This window comes from Corylus avellana, chromosome ca1, assembly GCF_901000735.1.
Source record: "Corylus avellana chromosome ca1, CavTom2PMs-1.0".
NCBI classification, from domain to species: Eukaryota; Viridiplantae; Streptophyta; class Magnoliopsida; order Fagales; family Betulaceae; genus Corylus; species Corylus avellana.
In genome coordinates this window covers 22798486-22821221 of record NC_081541.1, presented here as the reverse complement: position 1 = coordinate 22821221, position 22736 = coordinate 22798486, and the positions used below count along the sequence as shown (strand labels likewise).

Here is a 22736-nt window from a genome sequence, read left to right as displayed (position 1 = left end):
AAAGAAAAGAAAAATGGTAAAGGAGAAAATTGCGTGATTGAAGGAATTAACGATAAAATCAAATAATAAAAACAAGAATAAAAGGAAGGGGAAGAATGTGTCGGCAAATCTTAAAAAAATGGGAAAAAGGAGAAAAATTGGAAATGGTTTGAGTGCAACTTTTCCCAAAACGGATCCATCACACTTAAAATAATCCATCTAATTCTCTCTACTAATAAATCCTCCATTGTAAAAATCCTCATCTAAATTGATACTATAACATTCTGTTAGCCTAATTAAAATCATCATACCTCTTAAATCACCCAATAAAATCATCTGAAAGTAATCTCTCATAAAAATCAAGATTTATGATATATTAATCTCAAATCAATATTCATACTTAAAATATTCATATAAACTTATATATTCATCAAGAATAACTATTCTTACCTAATACGAATATTAAAAAAAATCTTTACGTTCAAAGTAATATCTTTAAATGAGGGTTTTAAAAGATGGGGCACTACACTAGAAACCCTAGGAAAATCTTAGGTCAGTCTCCTAGTCCAAGTAGGAGATGGAAAACCCTTTACTATGTCGATTTGGAGTCCATGCGTGCCTTGAAAACCCGAGTGCACTCGAGCCCACTTCTGGTGCTCTCGATTGCGCTTGAGCGCACCTCCGTTCGGACAGAGACCTATCCTGTTTTGACGGGAACTTAACCGTTCGGATGAATTTCGAACGGAGGCTCTTTTGACCTAGTAAACATTGACATTAGCCAACTCCTGTGAAACATGACTTTGTAGATCTTTGAGTTAGCTTTCCAAGCCTCAAAGCTTTCTCCAATCACACTTCTAAAACTCTATATATGGCTTTTTTAGTAGGACTCGTCAGGTGCGAATCATTGTTTGATCCAAATTTGCTGCTAATGCTTCTCAAAGTACGTTTTAAGCCTAAACTAAATGGTATTTCTTCCATCATTCATATAAAACCTTGAAACACAAAAACAAAACAAAATCAACAACGCTAAGGAATTAACATATGCAAGTTAAGGGGTTTGAATGTGCTTCATTCGACGCTTATCACCGACCCTTAGGTATACTTTCTTCAACAAACACCAATCAAAGACACCATCTTTAACATCATCAATTGAGCAAGTCAACACGCCAAAGGCTAAGACGCCAAACAGGAGAAAAGGTAGCTTCAAGCTATATCACGTCCCCTCTTGAATATCGATACCACCAGAACCCAATGCTAGTGGAGAAAAAGAGACTTTAGTGAAGAGAGAGCTCAACAAAATAAATTTGCATAGTCAACAGTGAATAGTTGCAATGCCCCTCAAATTAATTAGCTGGTAACTAATTCCATGGTTTGTCTCCTAGCCTTATTTCGTGAAGAACAAGACTCAGGGATCTATAATCCTCGAAAAGAGGGGGTACTAAGTAGAGGAAATATCAAAATTCTATAAACATTAATCATTACAATCAGAGCATCTATCATGTTTCATCACAACAGCTGAAATACTACAAATATCATCATTACAAGGGATTTATGTTATACCTTAATATGGAAGCATGCATTAAAGTTCTTAAGTCTATAGCATAACTAAAAGTACCAGTTACCATTAGTACCCGCCTAAGCTTGCAATAAGTCCTCAAGCATCTCCCGGATCAAATCCTCCACAATAACCAGATGCTTCGTGGTATCCTTCTTCTGCCAAACTATCTATAACAGCATAGTTGTGCGTATGGAGAAAAAGGGGAAATAATACAAGGATAAGTTCGACGACTTACTAAGCATAAACACACATGATGTACCTATCATTAAAAGGTGAACTCAATTGTTTATAAAGCACATGTAGCATTATGAGTTGACAGTTTATTATGTATGCAATATAGATATAATATATGCTGTAATATGAGAATCATGTCATAGTTCAACAATATGGTTTACTTGAAATATTACCTTTTCTCAGCAGGGTTAGTATTGTCCTGAGAGACCTATGATACAATACCGGTGCCCCGAATATTGTACGCTGCCATCCATAACACTAATGACATGACCGAGTCTGACCTCGGGTGGCCCACACTACTAATGATATACGTCCTGTAGTGACCAACCATTAGGGAATGGCTGCGTTGGTTATGAAAACCATTGGATCCAACACACACACACACAAAGATTTAACCATAAAGTTAACATATATAGTAAGCCCATGGCCATTATCCTACATATACTAGTGTGCCATGTCATACGATGCAATTAATTTTATTTGTATTTTACGTATATTTTTTAAACGTCTCATTGTTCCATTATCTTGTTAAGCAGCATACGTTTTCACAAAAGAGAGTTCACAGTAGTTCTTAAATGTATTTCATGAGAGTTGTAAATATGCATGTTTCATATATATAAAATAATCGTGTGCATTGCGGGAAAAGTAACAACAAGCATCCATGTGAGTTTGTACTCACCCGAGTTGTAAGGCACCTCCATAAAATCCCTTTGAGACTCCATAATCTCGAATACTGAGAAAAGACTTATCATTAGTTCTAAACCCAAGCTAAAATGAACCTAGAACATAAAATAGGGGTCGTGGAGCATCGGGCCAAGATGGCTTTCCTTGGAATGTCTCTGGGTGAGCGCTCGGCTCTTAGGGTGAGTGTTCGGCCAGAGAGGTTCAGGTGGAACCTCATTTGGTCCAACATGCTCCTGAGCCTTCCAACGGTCTCTTATGCTATGGAACAGTTTTCTAACACTATTCTAAGCAAAACAGGGTCTCCCAATAACAAGATTAAGCCTAATGGAAAAAGAATGAATAAACAAGATCAAAGCCTACAACTCCTAGGTATTAGCATTAAGCCACTAAAACAGGAAGTAACTTGAAAAAAACTCAATGAAAAGGTATAGATTACCTCACAAGCAAGTCCTTCAAGAAGACTCCTCCTTCTCCACCAAAAGCACACAAAATCTCACCACACTCACAAAACTAATTTAGCAGAGTTTCCCCAAGCTCCAGAGATGAGAAAACTCGAATGGGGTGGGGGGATTTTATAGGGAAGAGGTTGAGGGCAAAATGGAAAGTATCAGGAAAGGATCAAGCGCTCATGTATTATTCACAACAGGCCAAAAAATGTTTTGGAGGCATCGTAGGAAAAGTTCTTAAAGGGAACGAGCCTCGGTACATAGGGTCGAGAGCTCGGGTATGGGTCACAGCTTTTGTCAGGCGTTTGGTCCTTATCCAGAGTCCAACAAGTGGTCAATGAGCGCTCGAGTGGTCCCCGACCAAGTGCTCGGTGTACTGTTAGACTTATGCTTGTCTGTACCTTTTTTATGCTTTGAGAAGCGTGTCTGTACTGTTGGTTAGTGAGCGCTTGGCCAAAACGTGCGCTTGGCTCTACAGTCGACTCATCAGCAGTGCTAAAACGGGCATAACTTTTGCTATGTGTCTCAGAATTGCGCATGTGACCCCATTTCGGAAAGCTCTTTTTGAGACGAACGTCATGGTATGCATCACAATATTTTTGAGTGCATTCTTGGGATTCGAAAATCCAAGATTCCCTCTTAAGATGTTTTTCCCAATGCTTTCTCGTCATTTAGGAATTATTCCTTAACCTTCAAATCGTAATTGATCCCATACTCATTGGTTACCATCTATAAGCTGATTCTTCAGTACTATAGGCATTGATACCTCTATTGAAAGTTTGGTGCAATAGTAAATTCTTAAAGAGTCCAAGGTCTTACACTTTACCAAATGGGAACCAATCCCTAGCACCTTAATTAGAGTGTACTTAACCCTAATTTATTTTTGGGGTATTACAACAGTGACAGGAAAACTATTTATAGGAGATCCATTTTGTCACGTCTTAATGGGACACTTTCCCGTTATGACGAAAAGAACAAATTCGTTGATTTGAGAATTTCACGTCTTAACGAGAAAGCAGTTCCATTATAACGGGAAGAACAAATGTCTCCTCATCGTCACATGTCCGGTCTTAATGCACCAGCTCATGGGAAATCAAGGAATCCAACTTTGGTCCCGTTACGTGCCCCATCCTGACTGGATTCCTGACGAGAAAACAGAGGTTTCAATTTTGCTCTCGTCACTTTTCCCGTTCTGACGAGCTTCCTGACAAGAAAATGGAGGTTTATATTTTGCTCTCGTCACTTGTCCCGTTCTAACAAGCTTCCTGATGGGAAATTAGGGAGTTCAACTTTTGCTCCCATCTCATCCTTGTCTTGACCCAGTTTCTGACAAAACCTAGGAAGTCCATCTTTAGTCCCATTGCATGTCCCATTCTGACAGCACTCCTGACGGGAGACTAGAAAGCTCTTCACTCAGTCCCATTGCATATCCCGTTCTGACTGGGGTTTTGATGGAAAATCAGGGAACTCCTTTGAAGACCCTAAAAACAACACAGACTACCCCTCAAACAACCCTTAAGTTTTTACACACAAACACTCAAAGTTTTAAACACATAGGCATTCCAAGAACAGTCATTGAATTAGGCCAATCTAAAACCTAACAATCTCCCCCTTTGGCCATTCAATGACAAAATCCTAAAATAAAGGTTTAAAACTTTTACAAGGAACAAAGCCACAAAAACCAACAAACCATAAGGACAACCAAAGCAAACTCACCAAACCAAAATGCTAGGTCATGGAACACTTCACCAATGACCATTGTAGCACTATTTCACAAAGAGTAAGAAAAGAATTCTCTCAAGCCATACTCAAGAACAAGGAGTTAAAAAAGCATAATCTGAAACATGTCACACAAGAAACATTACTGCATCTTATTCAAAACAACATTACTGCATCTTACTCAAAACATGGAAGAAGATATCTACAAGAAACTCAAGAGCAAGACAAAGCAACCAGCCATAGTTCACCAATGACCATTGTAGCACTATTTCACAATGAGAGCAAGGGACTTCACCCAAAAAGAATTCTCTCAAGCCATACTCAAGAACAAGGAGTAAGAAAGCATAATCTGAAACATGTCACACAAGAAACATTACTGCATCTTATATAAAACAACATTACTGCGGAAGAAGATATCTACAAGAAACTCAAGAGCAAGACAAAGCAACCCGCCACAATAAAACCCTTTCATAACAACTCTCCTTTTTTTTCATAAGGGACAAAGGGATATCTAACAAGGCATATTCAAGAATAAACATATTCTCACAAGAAAATCACAAGCCACAACCGTAGAGAAGATGCAAGGAGAGACAACATAACATTGTCTGAACAACACAGAGGTGATTCTGACTTGAAGCCCACTCGTTTCCATAGTTAAAGCAAGTTCACCTGAACCAGCATATGAAGATAATACATGTTCAATGTAACAAAAAAAAACGAGGTTCTTAGAAATAGGACAATGAAAAAAATCTCAGGACAAAGATATATCTTCAAAGAAAAGTTGGTTTTCAAAAAAGTCAAACCCTTATTGGTCAATAGAAGGTCACACACCCATACCTTCTCAATTGTCCAAGAGTTATTAAGAAATCACAATCCATTGAGTGTTTCACCTTTTTCCATAATGCAAAGACACCGGCTTTTTCTATAAGGATAAGAAAGCATGTCATCATTAGGACTCATTATGAGCATTGATCTTTGATCAAAAACAAACTTGTCATTGAGAGAGGTGATGCCATGAACACTTTTACAAACAAGTGAAACTTGTGGGGTAAATTTGTTAGACAAGTCCCACATTCTCTCACAATGTATATTTGTTAGACAAGTCCCACACAAAAGTATATTTGAAGGATAAATAGAGTCCATAAAACAAGTCCCACATTCTCATTCTTAGACATAAGAGGTTACACTAAACATGCTTTAAAAAGAATCGAGTCAAGGTAAACTTGCTCTCACAACCAGGTTAGAGTAAAGAAAACAAGAGATGAGCCACTCTGGTTACATCAGACAAGGAAATACGACTTCTTCTGTCCTTACACTCCAATCAAAGATTCTACCTTGTGAGCATGGAGAATACATTTAAACAAGAATACAACAAGTTTCCCATTTTAGACAAAGGCAACAATAGAGAATCCCAATAAACAACAAGATGATAAGCAAACTGCAAAAAAAAATATGTACACCATTCACCAAAGACCTTCCTTGGATCTCATTCAAGCTTTCTCAGGCAGTTCGCAAACACCAATTGCAGAGCGCAGAAATTCAAAACGAGACACATCTAGAGGTTTAGTGAACAAATCTGCCAATTGACGTTCTGTAGCCACATGATCAAGAGTAATAACATTAGTTTCAACCAAATCACGAATGAAGTGATACCTGATGTCAATGTGTTTTAGACGAGAGTGTTGAACTGGATTCTTTGAAATATTAATAGCACTCTGATTGTCACAAAACACCACCATTTTCTCTTAATCAAGCCCATAATCTATCAGAAGCTTCTTCATCCATAGGAGCTGTGTGCAGCAATTTCCAGCAGCAATGTATTTAGCTTATGCAATGGAGAGAGATATAGAGTTTTGTTTCTTGCTCAACCAAGCCACTAGATTGGTTCCCACATAGAAGCATCCACCTGAGGTACTCTTTCTGTCATCAGCACATCCTACCCAGTCAGCATCAAAATATCCTGCCAAGTTTAGAGCATTTCCAGCAGACTCCCTATAAGGGAGTCTGTTCCCTAAGTTTAGGGAATATGTCCAAAAAATCCCAAAAAACATCCCACAGCAAACTCCCTAATGAACCCTAAACATTAGGATTGCTACAATGGAACCCAATGTTTTGGGTTCCACTATTGCAATCCTTATGATTATTAAAATAATAATAAAAAAGATTGTCTCTCTTCTCTACTCTCTCCTCTCTCCTTTCATGTCTCACAATTCTCTCTCATCTCTCCTCTCATATATATAATATAATTAAAAATATATATTTTAATGATATAGAGAATGATTAAGGGAAGCTATTAGGGTGTATTTTGACATAGGGAAGTAAAAAGTAGTTTGGATCCTTAAATGTAGGGAAAATGGCGAGGAAGCTACTGAGAATGTTCTTAGATTGGTATTCCTGGAATACCAAATTCCATGATTTACAGTACCATTCACATATTTGATGATGCATTTAACAGTTGTTAAATGAGATTCCTTGGGATTTGCTGAAAGCGAGCACACACACCAACACTGAAAGAGATGTCAAGCCTGCTAGTAGTGAGATACAGAAGACTTCCAATCATACTTTTGTAGAGTGTATGATCAACACTTTTTTTGGCAAGATCTGCTGAAAGTTTTACACTAATGCTCATTGGAGTCCGAACGTGACTCTTTCCATCAAGACCAAATTTTTTCACAAGCTCCTTGGCATATTTGGTCCGAGAAACAAACATTCCCATATCGGATTGTTGAACCTGTAAACCAAGGAAATATGACAGCTCTCCAATCTTGCTCATTTCAAACATTTTCTTGATTTCCTCAGTAAACGAGTGAGAATGAGAGTCAACTGTAGATCCAAACACTATGTCATCCACATATATATGAGCAATCAACATATCTTTTCCTTTCTTTCGAATGAAATGAGTGGAGTTAGCTGTTCTGCAAGTAAACCCATGTGAGACAAGATAAGCTATGAGTCTCTCGTACCATGCCTTAGGCGCCTGTTTCAACCCGTATAAGGCTTTCTTCAACTTGTACACATGATCAGTGTGATGAGGATCCTTGAACCCTTTAAGCTGTTCCACATAGACTTCTTCTTGTAGAATTCCATTTAGAAAGACATTTTTAACATCCATTTGATACAATTTAAAACAAAAACTGCACGCTATTCCAAGAAGAGTCCGAATAGACTCAAGTCTAGCAACTAGAGCAAATGTCTCATCGAAGTCTATCACTTCAATTTGAGTATAACCCTGAGCAACCAATCTAGCCTTATTTCGTGTCACAATGCCATGTTCATCAGACTTGTTCTTCAAGATCCATTTTGTACCTATGACATTCTGGTCATTAGGTCTAGGTACCAAGGTCCAAACATCATTTCTGGTATATTGATTCAACTGCTCGTGCATAGCTTCAATCCAACTTTCATCTTGTTGTGCTTCTTCAACCTTCTTTGGTTTGGATTGAGACATATAAAACATGTGAGAAATTGGATTTAAGACCCTGTTCCGAAGCATCTTTCCTTCTCCAATTTTTCCTAAAATATTTTACTTAGGATGATTCAAGATTAGACGTGAAGGAGTATCTTTATACAAAACTTTAAGACTATTGGGCTCATCATTTGACTCTGGAGAACCAAATTCCACTATTTCTTCTAGTTCCTCCACAGCTGGTTCTTCAACTTCCATAGGCTTCACTTCACTTTCAAGTGGTTGAATCTTGACATTAGAGGATTCATTATGAATCACAACATTTATAGATTCCATGACAGTGTTTGTTTGACTGTTGTAAACCCGGTATACTCTACTCGAATGAGAATATCCGAGAAAGATTCCTTCATCACTCTTGGTGTCAAATTTACCAAGATTTTTCCTATCATGAAATATGAAGCATTTACTTTGGAAATATTTCATTGTTGGTTTCTTCCCCTTCCAAATCTCATACTGTGTCTTCTTAGGGCTGGGCCTTCGATAAACTCTATTAATAATGTGACAGGTGGTATCGATAGCCTCTCCCCAGAATAGGGAGCAAGGTTCTTCCTGTGTAACATAGCTCGAGCCATATCTTAGATGACTCTATTCTTCCTTCCAACAAATCCATTCTACTGAGGAGTGATGGGTGAGGAGAATTCATGTTTTATGCCTGTCTCTTCACAGAGTTTTTCAAAACATGAGTTCTCAAATTCCCTTCCATGGTCACTTCTTATCCATTGAATGGCACATCCCTTTTCATTTTGGATCCTTCTGAACAAAATTTTGGCTTGATCACATGCTTCAAACTTGTCCTTCAGTAATATCACCCAAGTAAATCTAGAATAGTCATCCACAATCAACATGATATATTTCTTCCCTCCGATACTCTCACTTCTCATGGTGCCCATCAGATCCATGTGAAGCAACTCCAGAGAATATTTGATGTGAATGGACTTTGTTGCTCTGTGTTAGGATTTGATTTGTTTTCCCAACTAACAGGGTCTACATACCTCTCAAGCTTGCCTAGCTTGGGCAAATCACTGATCAACTCATTCTTGGATGCCCTAAAGAGATCCTTGAAATTCAAATGTCCCAAACGTTGATGTCATATTTCAGCAATGTTCAACTTGGCTTGTTTACAACTGAGAGTGGTTGAAGGACCAATTCCATAGTGTGATAAGTGCTAAAATATTCATATTTTAGCCCCTTAATTTATATATGTTAATCTTAGTTTTGTTAGTTTGTGCTATTTTATTTCCTTTTTGTGTTTTTTGTGTTTTTTTATAGGTCATGGAAGAAAATGAAGCATTTCTAGAAGTTTCGGGCTTAAAGAGCAATTGGGAAACAGCTAGAAGTTTTGGTTCAAGCACAAGCATTCAGGTGTAGTGCGCTCGAGCACCCCAACCAAGGAGCGAGTGTAGTGTGCTCTCGCACACACAAGAAGAAGCATCGATCGATCTGATCGAGCGCCTAACACCAGAGATCGCTCGCAAGTGTGCGATCGAGCGCACCAACACTGCAATCGAGTGCACTCGTGCGCTGGAGAAAAAAAAAGACATGCGGCAACACTCCTTTTCCTTCCCAAACTAGGTTTTCCTAGTCCTAGTTGAAGTAGGACTTAAACTTACGAGTTTACTAGGGTTTCTAGGACTTCTAGGGTTTTTCTAAACCTATAAATAGACTTCTAGGCCTCTAGAAAAAAGACAGACAATTTCAAAGGAAGCTCTAGGAGAAGGATTGACGGTTCTTTAAGGAAGCATTTTTCGGGTTTATTCTTTTCCTTTTATTTTATTATGAAGATGATTGTTATGCCAAATACCCACCTAAATTCATAGGCAAATACTTGGTATGTTTTACTCGCAAGTGTACAAGATCAAACGATAGTATAACAGGCAAATACGAAATCATTCCCACGAGGATTGGTAAATTATGTTTTGAAGTAATTTCCTATTTAATTAACAGAAAAAATTCAATTGTCACGATTGAATTAAAAATGAAGAAAAACTAAAACTAAAAAGGATTAGGGTTTTGATATCCACTACTAATCAGACTAATTAAGATAACAATATGCCAATGAGCTAATCATACCGGTATATTTAATGTTTGGCAACTTAAGGGTATGGGTGTCTACTCCTTAACCTATTGATTTCCCTAAGCAACGAATTAGGCATGAGTGTCTACTCTAATTCCATTCTTTCTTAAAGGATTTAGTATGGGTGTCTACTAAGTTGTTCTTTAACAAATTTGTGAAAATCGACAAACACATGAGGCCTAGGGCATGGGTGTCTACTCTCGGTTCCTAGAACCCCTAGTAAACCTAGAAAATTCATAGGGTTTAGTCCTATTACAAGTGGCACTTAGAATACCCTAATATGGAAGGAAAGGGAATTTTGGCCGCAGCTAACTGTTCTCCAGCGCACGGGTGCGATCGATCGTAACCCGTGTGCACTCGATCGCACATCCGCGATCGAGTCTCCTTGTGTGAGCATGAGCACAAGGCTACACTCGCTCGTTTAGACCTCTCTAGAAGTGTGCTCGATCGTAGGTCCCTTGCTTTCTAGTCCCATCCTTGCGAATTCCTCGATCAACTGAGGTTGGGAAATTCCAAGAGCGGCAAGCTCACCGTTGATTTCCTACTCAACGCGTCTGCTACAATATTAGCCTTGCCAGGATGATAATTGATCTCACAATCATAATTCTTGATCAGCTCCAACCACCTTCTTTGTCTTATGTTGAGCTGTTTCTGAGTAAAGAAGTATTTCAAGCTCTTGTGGTCCGTGTTGATCTCGCATTTCTTGCCATACAAGTAGTGCCTCTAGATCTCCAAGTTGTGTGTAAGGTTACTATGCTAGTAGGTCTTCAGTTGGAATTGAAGCGTAGACAATAACATTGCCATTCTGCATAAGCACGCACCCTAATCCCTTCTTAGAGGCGTCGCTATATACTACGAAATTACCAGATCCTGTTGGTAATGCCAATACGGGAGCAGTTATCAAGCGCCTCTTGAGCTCTTGAAAACTCTTCTCACACTCGTCCATCCAAACATAGTGAGCGTTCTTCCTCTTCCAAGCAGTGAGTGGTCCTGATAGCTTAGAGAAACCCTCAATGAAGCGTCGATAATAACTAGCGAGCCCTAAGAAACTACGGATCTTGAATACGCTGGTTGGCCTAGTCCACTCCACCATTGCCTTGACCTTCTCCGGGTTAACTACTACACCTTCTCTGGAAATCACATCTCCAAGGAAAGAGACGCTGTCCAACCAAAACTCGCACTTCTCAAAATTAGGATAGAGCTGCTCCCTTCGAAGCCTCTCTAGTGCCTTCCGTAGATGCTTCTCGTGCTCCTCCGACGTCTTTGAGTAGATCGAGATATCATCAATGAAGACCACGGTGAACTAATCTAGATATCATGAAAGACTCTGTTCATCATGTCCATGAAGATAGCTGTCATGGTAGTTAGTCCGAAAGACATAACTAAAAACTCATAATGTCCATATCGAGTTCTGAAGGATGTCTTAGGAATGTCCTCTTCCTTCACCCTCACTTGGTGATAGCCTGAGTGCAAATCAATCTTAGAAAACAAGAGCACCCCTTGTAGCTGATCCAACAAGTCTTCAATCCTTGGCAGAGGAGACTTGTTCTTGATCGTCACCTTGTTCAGCTCGCGGTAGTTGATGCACATCCTCATCGACCTGTCCTTCTTCTTTACGAACAACACTAGTGCTCCCCACAATGATGAACTAGGGTAGATAAATCCCTTATAAAAAATTTCTTGGAGTTGTTCCTTTAGCTCTTTCAACTCTGACGGTGCCATCCTATATGGTGCCTTCGATCTAGGATTAGTGCCTGGTGCGCATACTCAAACCCAAAGTCTACCTCCTTATGTGGTGACAATCCATAGTAGTCTGTTGAGAAGACATCTGGGAAATCCAGCATCACTGGGATATCTTGCAAGTTCTTCTTTTCTTCCTTCGCTGGGGTGATAACGAATACTAAAAATGCTTGCCCTCCTCCAAGAATAAGCTTCTTGGCTCGAACGGCCGAGACTGTTGGATGTAAAGACCTCACTCGCAATCTATTGTACGTAACTTCTCCTCCCCACGGCCTGAGAGTAACTTGCTTCAGAATGCAATCGATAACCCCCAAATGCTTCGCCAACCAATCCATTCCTAGAACAACATCGTAAATAACCATAGGAAGAACAACTAAGTTTGCGGGAAGTACCCTTTCACAGATGCTAACAAGGCATCGACAAACTACACGCTTACAAACTACAGTTTTCCCCACGGGGGTAGTTACAGCGAGACCAGGCTCTAAAGTTCGCACTATGAGTCTAGATAGTTGTTGTTCCACAATTACCCACCTAAATTAATAGGTAAATCACTGGATGTTTTACCCGCAAGTGCACGAGGTCAACATAGTAGTATAGTGTGCAAATACAGGGTCATTCCCATGAGGACTGCTGAATCTTGTCTAAATTAAATTTCCAAAGTGAAATAAAACGAAGATTAGAATTGAATTGATAATGATAAAAAGGTAGGGTTTTGATATTCACCACTAATTATATTAAGTTAAGATATCAATATGCCAATGTTTTGATAAAGCAATGTCTATCTAATGTTTGTCAACCTAAGGGCATGGGTGTATACTCCTGAAGCTATAGATTTCCCTAAGCAATGAGTTAGGCATGGGTGTATACTCTAACTTTTTCTTTCCTAAAGGATTTAACATGGTATATACTAAGTTGTTCTTTAGAAAAGCATATGTTCTATGGAAATCGACAAACACATGAGGCCTAGGGCATGGGTGTATACTCTCGGTTCCCCATGTTGATTAACCCAAGAATCGCGGTGTGGATTCTTTTGTTACTTATGTTAAACCCAGGATTCGGTCATCCAAATTGATTTAACTAACTACTCCATACCACATGCACATGTTGATCAGGCACACACATATATGGAATTCATGAAACTAGGTCTGAACCAAGTTAGATATCATAACAAGATCATCACAACGGCGCCAATATTGCATATTAACAAAACATAACTAGAGCTTTAATCTAGCCCTACTAAATAATTTAGCTACACATAAAATTGATGTTAAATATCTTCATAAAATAAAAGAAAAGAAAAGAAAAAGCCTGAGAATTGAACTTGAAGAGCTCCTATTCTTCTCCTTTTCAAAGCCCCCTATTCTAGAGGCATAAGGGTCTATTTATAGGCTTTAGAAGTCCTTGACAAACTAGTAAACCTAGGGATTTCGTAGGGTTTCAAAACCTATTACAATTGGGAGTTGGAAAACCCTAAGATGGAAAGAAAGACACTCTGGCCGCCACTTGATATGTCTCCTATGCACAGGTGCGATCAATCGCAGCCCGTGTGCGCTCGATCGCAAGTCTGCGATCGATCGTCTTTTGTTATGCGCTCGATCGCTCATGGCCTACTTTGTGCAGTGTCTTCAATGGTACTGTGCTCGATCACAGGGAACCTGTGATTGATCGCAGTGTCAAGGGGCTCCCATTTTTCCCTTCTTCTTTCTTTGAGCCCAAATCGTCCAGATTTACTTCATTTTCTTCCAAAAGCCTACAAAAGTATGGAAAACACAAAAAGGAATTAAAATGGCCTAATTAACTAAAACCAAAGGATTAAAACATGCAAGTTAAGGGCTGAAAATATGAATATTTTAGCACTTAACACACCCCCAAACTTACATATTGCTAGTCCCTTAGCAATACAGAACTAAAAGCAAGATGGAAAAACAGAAAACAAAAAGATAAATCCATCTTTCGTGGGATGTACGATTGTATTTAGCATATGCAATAAGCGTTTTAAACCTTTAGGAATTCCCTAGAGGACGAGTGATGTCTCGTGAGGGTTTTCCAGAAATGTTACCCACAAACATCATGCACAGTTCATGTTATTTCAAAAGGCAAAGCATCAGTTCAAGATCATGATTTTCATTCATTAGCAAGCTTAAAAGGATGAACTCCATCTTCACAATGAATTGGAATCTCAAAGTCCAATTACGTACAAAGGACATGCTAAAACATCACAAGTTGAAAACAGTGTAAAGTGAATTAGCACAAAATTATGAGGCTTCCAAATCTTTCGAATGTGTAATGTCTCCATATCTCAAAATTCACTGAAATTCCTATTAGAATGACACAATGGCATATTTCTTTTTCTCTTCTTTTTTTTGGTCAGGTTGTGCAATGTTTGGTTCTCTTAAGCTTTCTAATTGACCCATGTAAAGAGTGTTAAGTCAATGACTCCCAAGCCAGATGGTTTTAGGGCATTAGGTGTAGAGACACCCTTAAGGACTTACTAACTCGAGTCAAAGAGGCTACAAAACCAAACTAACCATAACATTGATCAAATCCAAATTCTTCACCTTTGATGTGAACACTCAATGCTTTGAGGCAAGAGGTCCAGTTACTTAGTGAAAAGTCATCAATGATCATTTATTTCATACTTTTTCTTCTTTTTCTCTTTTTTTTTTTTTTTTTTCATCACTATATATGCCATAGTGTCCATTTAATAAATCATCCAGTTTAATTCAAAATTCAGAAACACACATATCAGACCTCATGTCATACCTCACAGATTATGTGCTAATGTGCTTTGTGTGATCAGATCAAACATGTGATTTTTCAACTATCCTCAACAAGTAACCAAACTAACAGATTCACTCATCAGATCATGTTTTCAAAATTTTAAGCCTATTGATGAATTCAAGCCACAATTCTTTTAGATCAACTTCAAAATTTTAAGCCTATTGATGAATTCAAGCCATAATTCTTTTAGATCAACTTAAAATTTTAGAGCAACATGAACATGCATAAACTTTTTTTTTTTAATGAACAAACAAACACACAAACAGATAACTTGAAATTGGGACAACGTGTGTGAACAATCATGTGTGCCCATACCCTCAAACTTAAATGACACATTGTCCCCAATGTGTCTAAGTAAAGGAAAGAATGTACCCGGGAGATGGTCGATATGATCTTGGAAAGAATGGCTCATAGCATGCCCCCAAACTTGAAGTGAAGCACATTTGTCCTTGCAAAATAAGAAGACACACAAACAAGTAAAAAGGAACAAAACTAAGGATAAATAAAAAGATTAACTGAAAACATATTTAAACAAAACAAAATAAAAGGATAAACTATGGGGTGCCTCCCATGAGCGCTAAGTTTAACGTCTTTAGCCAGACTGTGGCACTTTAAACTTGAAGCACCAATCTTTCCTTCTCTTGCACCAAAGGGAATGAATCTTTTCTGGTGCAAGGTGATTCTGAGTGTTTCTAGATCGAGGAGGACCACTCTGAGTTTTCTCAAACAGTTGCTCATCCGGTGGGAAATCATGAACTGGAATAAAGTAAGAAGAAAACTCAGGGAGTTTTTCTATCTTGATGTCCTCAATTTGCTCATGTGGTAGCTCTAACAGACTTCTCTCTTGTCCTCTTGGTGTTTCAGGAATAAGAGCTAATGGTGAAAAAATCGTAGTGCTCTCTTCTTTTCCCTGATGTGACTCTTGTGGAACTTCGGCTTGCTCTTCCTTCTCCTCTTCCACTTGATTTTCCGCCACCTCTTCGATCCTCAATGTGGTAATTGCTTGCTCATGATAGAAGGTGCATTCTTCCTCCATGTACTGTTCATTGGGGTGTTCCATCAACTGCCTTTGACACTCTTCTTCTTGGTATTGGTAAGGCCTATTGATGCGCAATGTACTCAGCTCCTTGGTCAATTGTCCCATTTCTACTTCTAGTCTTTGAATGGCTTGATCAATCTTTGTATCGAATTGTTGTTGATCAGCTGTAGATTGCTGTTGTGAAGTCACCAATTGTCGTAAAAGACTCTTCAGGTCCTCCTCTTCTAGGTCTTGGGCTGGTTGAACTGTTTTTTGTAAAGCAGGCCTTTTTGGAGGAGGTGATTCTTCTTGATATTGTTGATGTGGAGAAGAGTCCAAATGATCATATATGGGAGATGGCTCCTCTTCTTGGTATTGTGGATGCCAACAGGTGGAAGATAGCTCGTCTTGATATGCTTCTTCTTCTTTGAGACTATTGCCTTTTGGTTTGAAGTAGGTCTTCATCTCTTCAGATGCTTGCAGTGTAGTCTTAATCAATGAATTTACCATATCTATAAGAGAAGGTGGTTCAGCCTGACATTGCTGTTGTGGAGCTGATTGAGAGGAATATGCATATGACCATAAATTTGTTGATATGAGTGATATTGCAGTCCATGAGATTGTTGAGCATGAATTTCGAGAGTTGAGCTTGCCATGACAGATTGGACTATTGGCTCCATGTTTGGTTACAGGAATCAAAATAACTGCTTTTCCCCGATCTAAAGAACGATGTGTTCTTATGCCCAGAAATTTTGTTAGAAATTTGTCTTGTTGAAGGACATTCTCTAACATGGTGATAAGGGTCGTGGCATAAAGAACATGGTCCATAGGGCATCGAAATGCCTCCCCACATATGTGAAATTAAAAATAAAAGAAGTTAAAATTAAAAGGGAAATAAAAATAGAATTAAAAATAAAAACTTACTAATCTGCAGACTCGACTGACCATGCATGAAACAAAAGAAAAAAATCTGATCTATAATTAGTGCAGTAACTGTGCTGCTCTCTGGATGTGCGATCGATCACATTGTGAGGTGCGCTCGATCGTACTGGTGCGCTTGATCGCCATGGTTGGGTGATCGATCGCACCTCCAGAGGCAGAACAGTCACTACAAGAAAAATAGAAAATAACTAAATTAAAATAACACAACTAAAGGAAAATAATTTAAACAAAATTCGCCTCAATCCCCAGCAATGGCGCCAAAAACTTCTTGTTCCACAATTACTCACCTAAATTAATAGGCAAATAACTAGATATTTTACCCGCAAGTGCACGAGGTCAACATAGTAGTGTAGTGTGCAAATACGGGATCATTCCCACGAGGACTGCTGAATCTTGTCTAAATTAAATTTCCAAAGTGAAATAAAACGAAGATTAGAATTGAATTGATAATGATAAAAAGGTAGGGCTTTGATATCCACCACTAATTATATTAAGTTAAAATATCAATATGCCAATGTTTTGATCAAGTTATGTCTATCTAATGTTTGTCAACCTAAGGGCAGGGTGTATACTCCTTAAGCTATAGATTTCCCTAAGCAACGAGTTAGACATGGGTGTATACTCTAACTCTTTTCTTGCCTAAAGGATTTAGCATGGTATATACTAAGTTGTTCCTTAGAAAAGCATATGTTCTATGGAAATCGACAAACACATGAGGCCTAGGGCATGGGTGTATACTCCCAGTTCCCCATGTTGATTAACCCAAGAATCGCTGTGTGAATTCTTTTGTTACTTATGTTAAACCCAGGACTCAGTCATCCAAATTGATTTCACTAACTAGTCCATACCACATGCACATGCTTATCAGGCACACACATATGAGGAATTCATGAAACTAGGTATTAACCAAGTTAAATATCATAACACGATCATCACAAAGGCTTCAATCTAGGCCTACTAAATAATTTAGCTACACATAAAATTGATGTGAAACATCTTCATAAAATAAAATAAAAGAAAAGAAAAGAATAAACCCGAGACTTGAACTTGAAGAGCACCTATTCTTCTCCTTTTCAAAGCCCCCTATTCTAGAGGCTTAAGGGTCTATTTATAGGCTTTAGAAGTCCTTGACAAACTAGTAAACCTAGGGATTTCGTAGGGTTGCAAAACCTTTTACAATTGGGAGTTGGAAAACCCTAATATGGAAAGAAAGACACTCTGGCCACCACTTGATATGCCTCCTACGCATAGGTGCGATCGATCGCAGCCTGTGTGTGCTCGATCGCAAGTCTGCGATCGATCCTCTTTTGTTATGCGCTCGATCGCTCATGGCCTGCTTCGTGTAGTGTCTTCTCTGGTACTGCATTCAATCGCAGGGAACCTGTGATCGATTGTAGTGTCTTCTCTCTTTGAGCCCAAATCTTCCAGATTTACTTCATTTTCTTCCAAAAGCCTACAAAAGTATGGAAAACACAAAAAGGAATGAAAATAACCTAATTAACTAAAACCAAAGGATTAAAACATGCAAGTTAAGGGCTGAAAATATAAATATTTTAGCACTTAACAATAGTCTTACAAACATAATAGATACGAAAGAGTGGGTAGCCCCTGAATCAAATAAAACTGAAGCCTCAAATCCAAGTATAGGGACAGTACCTGTCATAACTTTTGATCCTCCTTCCGATTCTCCAGGAACAAGAGCTTAAACTAGTGCTGGCGCCAAAGGCTTCTAGGTGATTCCTTTGTTCACACAGTCCTTGCTAAAGTAAACAAACTGGCCACACTGGTAGCAAGTCCCGGTTACCATCCTACAATGTCCCCAATGAACCCTATTACACTTTCTGCACAACTCCAGCATCTAATTATTCTGCGGCAAAACTTGAGGATTGCTGGAGGTACGTCCTTGTGACCTCTTGGGTGGGAAGCTCCCCATCGCTGTTCTCTTTGCTGGCCTGGCTCCTCTGGCTAAAGTACTAGGTCCTTGAGCCCTCCTCTTTTGATACGCATACTCCGCTGCATTCTCCTTCAGACTCTCCTCGTAGATCGAAGCTCAATGCACCAGTTGGGAGAAATCATGAATTTCAAGCAACTCAGCATAATCCGAATACGAAAGTTCAGACCTCGTTCAGACTTCTTCACCTTCTTCTCCTCATTCAGAATGAGGTACATGCCAAATCACAACAACTTCAGAAACTTTGCTGTGTATTCAATCACCGACATCCCTCCTTGAACTAAGTCTAGAAATTCTGACGCCTTCGCCTCTTGCACGACTTTAGGGAAAAAGTGCAGATTGAACTCATGCTTGGACATTTCCCAAGTGATGGCAGTCTCTGAACCCAAATCAGTGACTAGCATGACATTCTTGTCTTGCCACCAACGCTTCAGCTCTCTAGTTAGCTTATAAGCAGTTTAAGCCACCTTCTGCTCATTGGTGCACCCAGTAGTAGCTAACAACTCCTCTATATCATTCAGCTAGTTCTTCGCACTGATATGATTGCCTCTCCCATTGAAACACTCTAAATGATGACTATAGAAGTCCTTCAAAGAACAACTAGATCCTTCAGCTTGCTACCTTGTGACCATATCTTGATCTAAAGCTGACACTAACTGGCCAATTGCGTTAGTGATCTCTACAAGCTCGGGGTGAACATCATCTGCAGGGCTTCCGATTTCTAGCGCGTTAGGTTCGGTTGCTAGGTTCCTTCGAGGCGGCATTCTCTACAATAAAGAGCAGAGTTTGAACTGACTCGTCTAGAACCGAGCAACCAAGCTAGGGGTTAAGTCCTAACAACTTATCTATCCTATACTCTGGTGTGATCATAGCCTAGGTTTCTCTTTTCCTTTTATCCTTTAGTCCTTTCAAAGCATAAGGCTCTGATTCCAACTGTAACGACGCCGATAGGCAAATCAATTAACAGGTAATTGACCCCATGGTTCATCTCCTAGCCCTATCCCTCACTTGACAAGACTGAGGGATCACAACCTCTTATAAGCGAGAGTCCTCAGGGGAAGACTTTCTAAACTATAGGAATAGAGAGTAATAATGAAGCAATCACACATTCATACACCAGAGTAAACAAAATTCCTCATAATATAAAAGTAGTCGTCAAATGTGTCGGTCAACAGAACATCATCAAAATAAATGATTACATCTCATAACATAATTGTCTTACAAAAGATCAATATATCAAATCCTAAGCTTAAGCAATGCTAAAGAAATAATAATCTCGATCATCTCTGCCTGGGTAGTTCCTCCGTTATCCCACATGGACTTCAACCAAACTGAGTCCATATCCTCAAAAATTACTCATATCAGGTCCTATGTAATCATCCATGTCCGGTCTGAAGGCATCTTTGCCTAGGCTAGCTAAACTGCGCAATTATTCATAATGGAGGGGGGAAACATAAAATCAAGGGGGGTAAGTCTAAAGACTTAGGCCTCGTTTGGTTCGCGGATTGTCTAGTCCATTGGAAAAGGATTAGCTACCACTGGGATTAGCTACCACTGGGAATAGATTAGCTAGTCCTATTCCTTTGTTTGGTTGTAACACTATAATAGACTACCTAATCCCATTCTTTCGTTTGGTACAATGCAATATATTGATGAATAGAATCGTATTATGATCTTATTTCCTAAAATACCCTTATAATATAAATATAATTTATATTATTAAAGACTTTCATTCTTTTCTTTTTATTGAAAGATAAACAATTTTACTATAATTTTTTTTTTAGTTATGTCATGTATGTATAATTTTATATATATATACATGCTTGAACATGTATGAATAACCTGTGTTCAAGCGTGTGTGTGTATATATATATACACACTTGAACACAGGTTGTACACTTGAACAACCTGTGTTCAAGCGTGTATATATATATATATACGCTTGAACACAGGTTGTACGCTTGAACACAGGTTATATATATATAACTGAATTAAAAATCAAACTGAGAAAGTATAGAGAAAGAGAGATGGAGAAACAGAATTTAAAAAAAAAATAAAAAAAAAATAATAAAAAAAAACCCTAAACAGAATCAAAGAGAAATGATACAGAGAATCAAAAGAAAAAAAAAACTGAAGAAAAAAAAAAAACTGAGAAACGTTACAGAGAAAAAAAAAATATTCAAGAAACAGAGAGAGAATGAAATAACCAAAAAACAAAGAAGAAAAATCGAAGAGAAGAGAGGGGGAGAGAGATACCTTGCCCAGAGAAGAGAGATCGTTGCTCTTTGAGAGATGGAGATCGTTTTGTAGAGTCTCCTTGAGAGACGTGGGTGCTAGAAGGGTGGGGTTTTTGTGGGCAATTTACACGATAATTTTAATCCCACAGGAAAGGATTAGCTAAGCCACTCGTTTTTGAGTGGCTTAGCTAACCCTATGTGTATAGGATTAGTAATCCCATGGGAATAGACTATTACCAGGAATAGAGTGTTACCAAACAAAGGACTAACTATACCTAGTGTTAACTAGTCCAATCCAAGGGTCTAATCCGCGAACCAAACGGGGCCTTAGTGAATGTTAATGTAGATAATACCCATGCCAGTTTAGTGATGAACTCTATTTTTATAAGGTAAACAACAGTTTAATCATGACTGTTTTCCATAGACGTGATATAGATATATGATATATGCATATGATTTAGAGTAATAGTAATAGTTCAACAATATGGTCTACCTAAGATATTACCCCTTCTCAGCAGGGTTGGTGCTGCCTCGAGGGACCTGTAATACAACACCGGTGCCCCAGATATGGAACGCTACCGTCCATAACACTAGTTGCCTGATCAAGTCTAACATCAGGTGGCCTACACTACTAATGATGTACGTCCGGTAGTGATTGCCCGTTAAGGCTGCGTCGGTCACGAAACAACCATTGGATCCAAGGCCCATATAACACAAACATTTGTCCATAAAGCTAACATGTATAGTAAGCCCATGGCCATTATATCGCACGTACTGGTGTACCATGTCATACGATGAAATTTATCTTATCCGTATTTTACATGCATGCTTTTACAAGTCTCAATTTCGTTAACATGTTAAATACCACGTTTTTCATAAAAAGCTAGAGTTCATGTGTAACAGTATATATATCATGAGAGTTGTATGTTTTGGTACACAAAGTAGACATGCGCATGTGGGAAAATAAATGGCAAGCATTATGTGAGTTAAAAATCACCTGGGTCGAACAAAGTCTCAGAATTTTCCTCCAAGGGATCCGGGTTCTCCAAATCTGTGGAAAACCTTCCATTAGTCCTAAGTATAACTTAAAACAACCCTAAAACATGAAAATAGGAGCTATTGGATGGCTTGGTCAAAATGGCATTTCTCCTAAAATGCTTTTAACCGTACGTCCGGGCTCGAGGCCGTACGTCTGCCCAGAAGGTTTCAGGTAGACCCTCAATTGTTCCAAACGTCCACATATCCTCCCAAACTGGTTCTAAATCCATCTAAATGGATTTCTAAGACCTCCTATCTCCAAATAAGGTCTCCATGGAATAGAAAACACGTTTGATCATAATGAAATGCTAAACCTAACTTTAAACAAGATCAAAGGCATAACCTAACTAAAGTTTCAAACCAACAACTAAACTAATCTAGAAAGCAAAACGAGTAGTAACGACTTAACGACAAGAGTGGCTTAGAAGGTTACCTCCTTGAAGCCAAGCCTTCAAGAAATCACCTCTCCTTCTACACATGACACACAACCTCACAAGAACACACTAAAAAAAAGGGTTTCTTGGAGCCTTGAGGGTTATAGGTGAGAAAAAGCAAAGGGGGGCTGCCAACTATTTTGAAAAGTAGTGGACGTCTAGTACTATTTACACAACAGTCCAAAGGCTGTAGCGAACGTTCAGGTATTCTCTAGAGGTTTTTGATGAGTGCCAAATAATGCATATTTCGGCCCTTTAATTTGCACTTGCTAAGCCTTTAGCTTTATTATTTTATGATAATTGTGTTAGTTTTGGTGTCTTAGTGTTTTGTATGTTGCTAAGGGAAAATTGTGCCTTTAAAGTGAAAAATACGGAGTTTAGAAGAAAGCTAGAAAAAGCGCCATCAAAGTAGGATCATGCACACCATCCTGTGCT

General features: G+C 38.7%; 2 protein-coding genes across 2 annotated transcripts; both read right to left on the bottom strand.

Moving 5' to 3' along the window:
• Positions 1-8143: 8143 nt before the first annotated feature.
• On the bottom strand, positions 8144-8658 carry LOC132167588 (uncharacterized). The gene is made up of 2 exons (XM_059578601.1): positions 8573-8658; positions 8144-8468 (listed from the first exon to the last, which is right to left on the bottom strand). Exons 1-2 carry the CDS (start codon positions 8656-8658, stop codon positions 8144-8146), a joined length of 411 nt encoding a protein of 136 aa, XP_059434584.1.
• Positions 8659-10911: 2253 nt separating this feature from the next.
• Positions 10912-11756, bottom strand: LOC132167578 (uncharacterized mitochondrial protein AtMg00860-like). Its single transcript, XM_059578590.1, has 2 exons — positions 11613-11756; positions 10912-11463 (listed from the first exon to the last, which is right to left on the bottom strand). The coding sequence occupies exons 1-2, from the start codon at positions 11754-11756 to the stop codon at positions 10912-10914; spliced, it is 696 nt and encodes a 231-aa protein (XP_059434573.1).
• Between the last annotated feature and the right edge of the window lie 10980 nt (positions 11757-22736).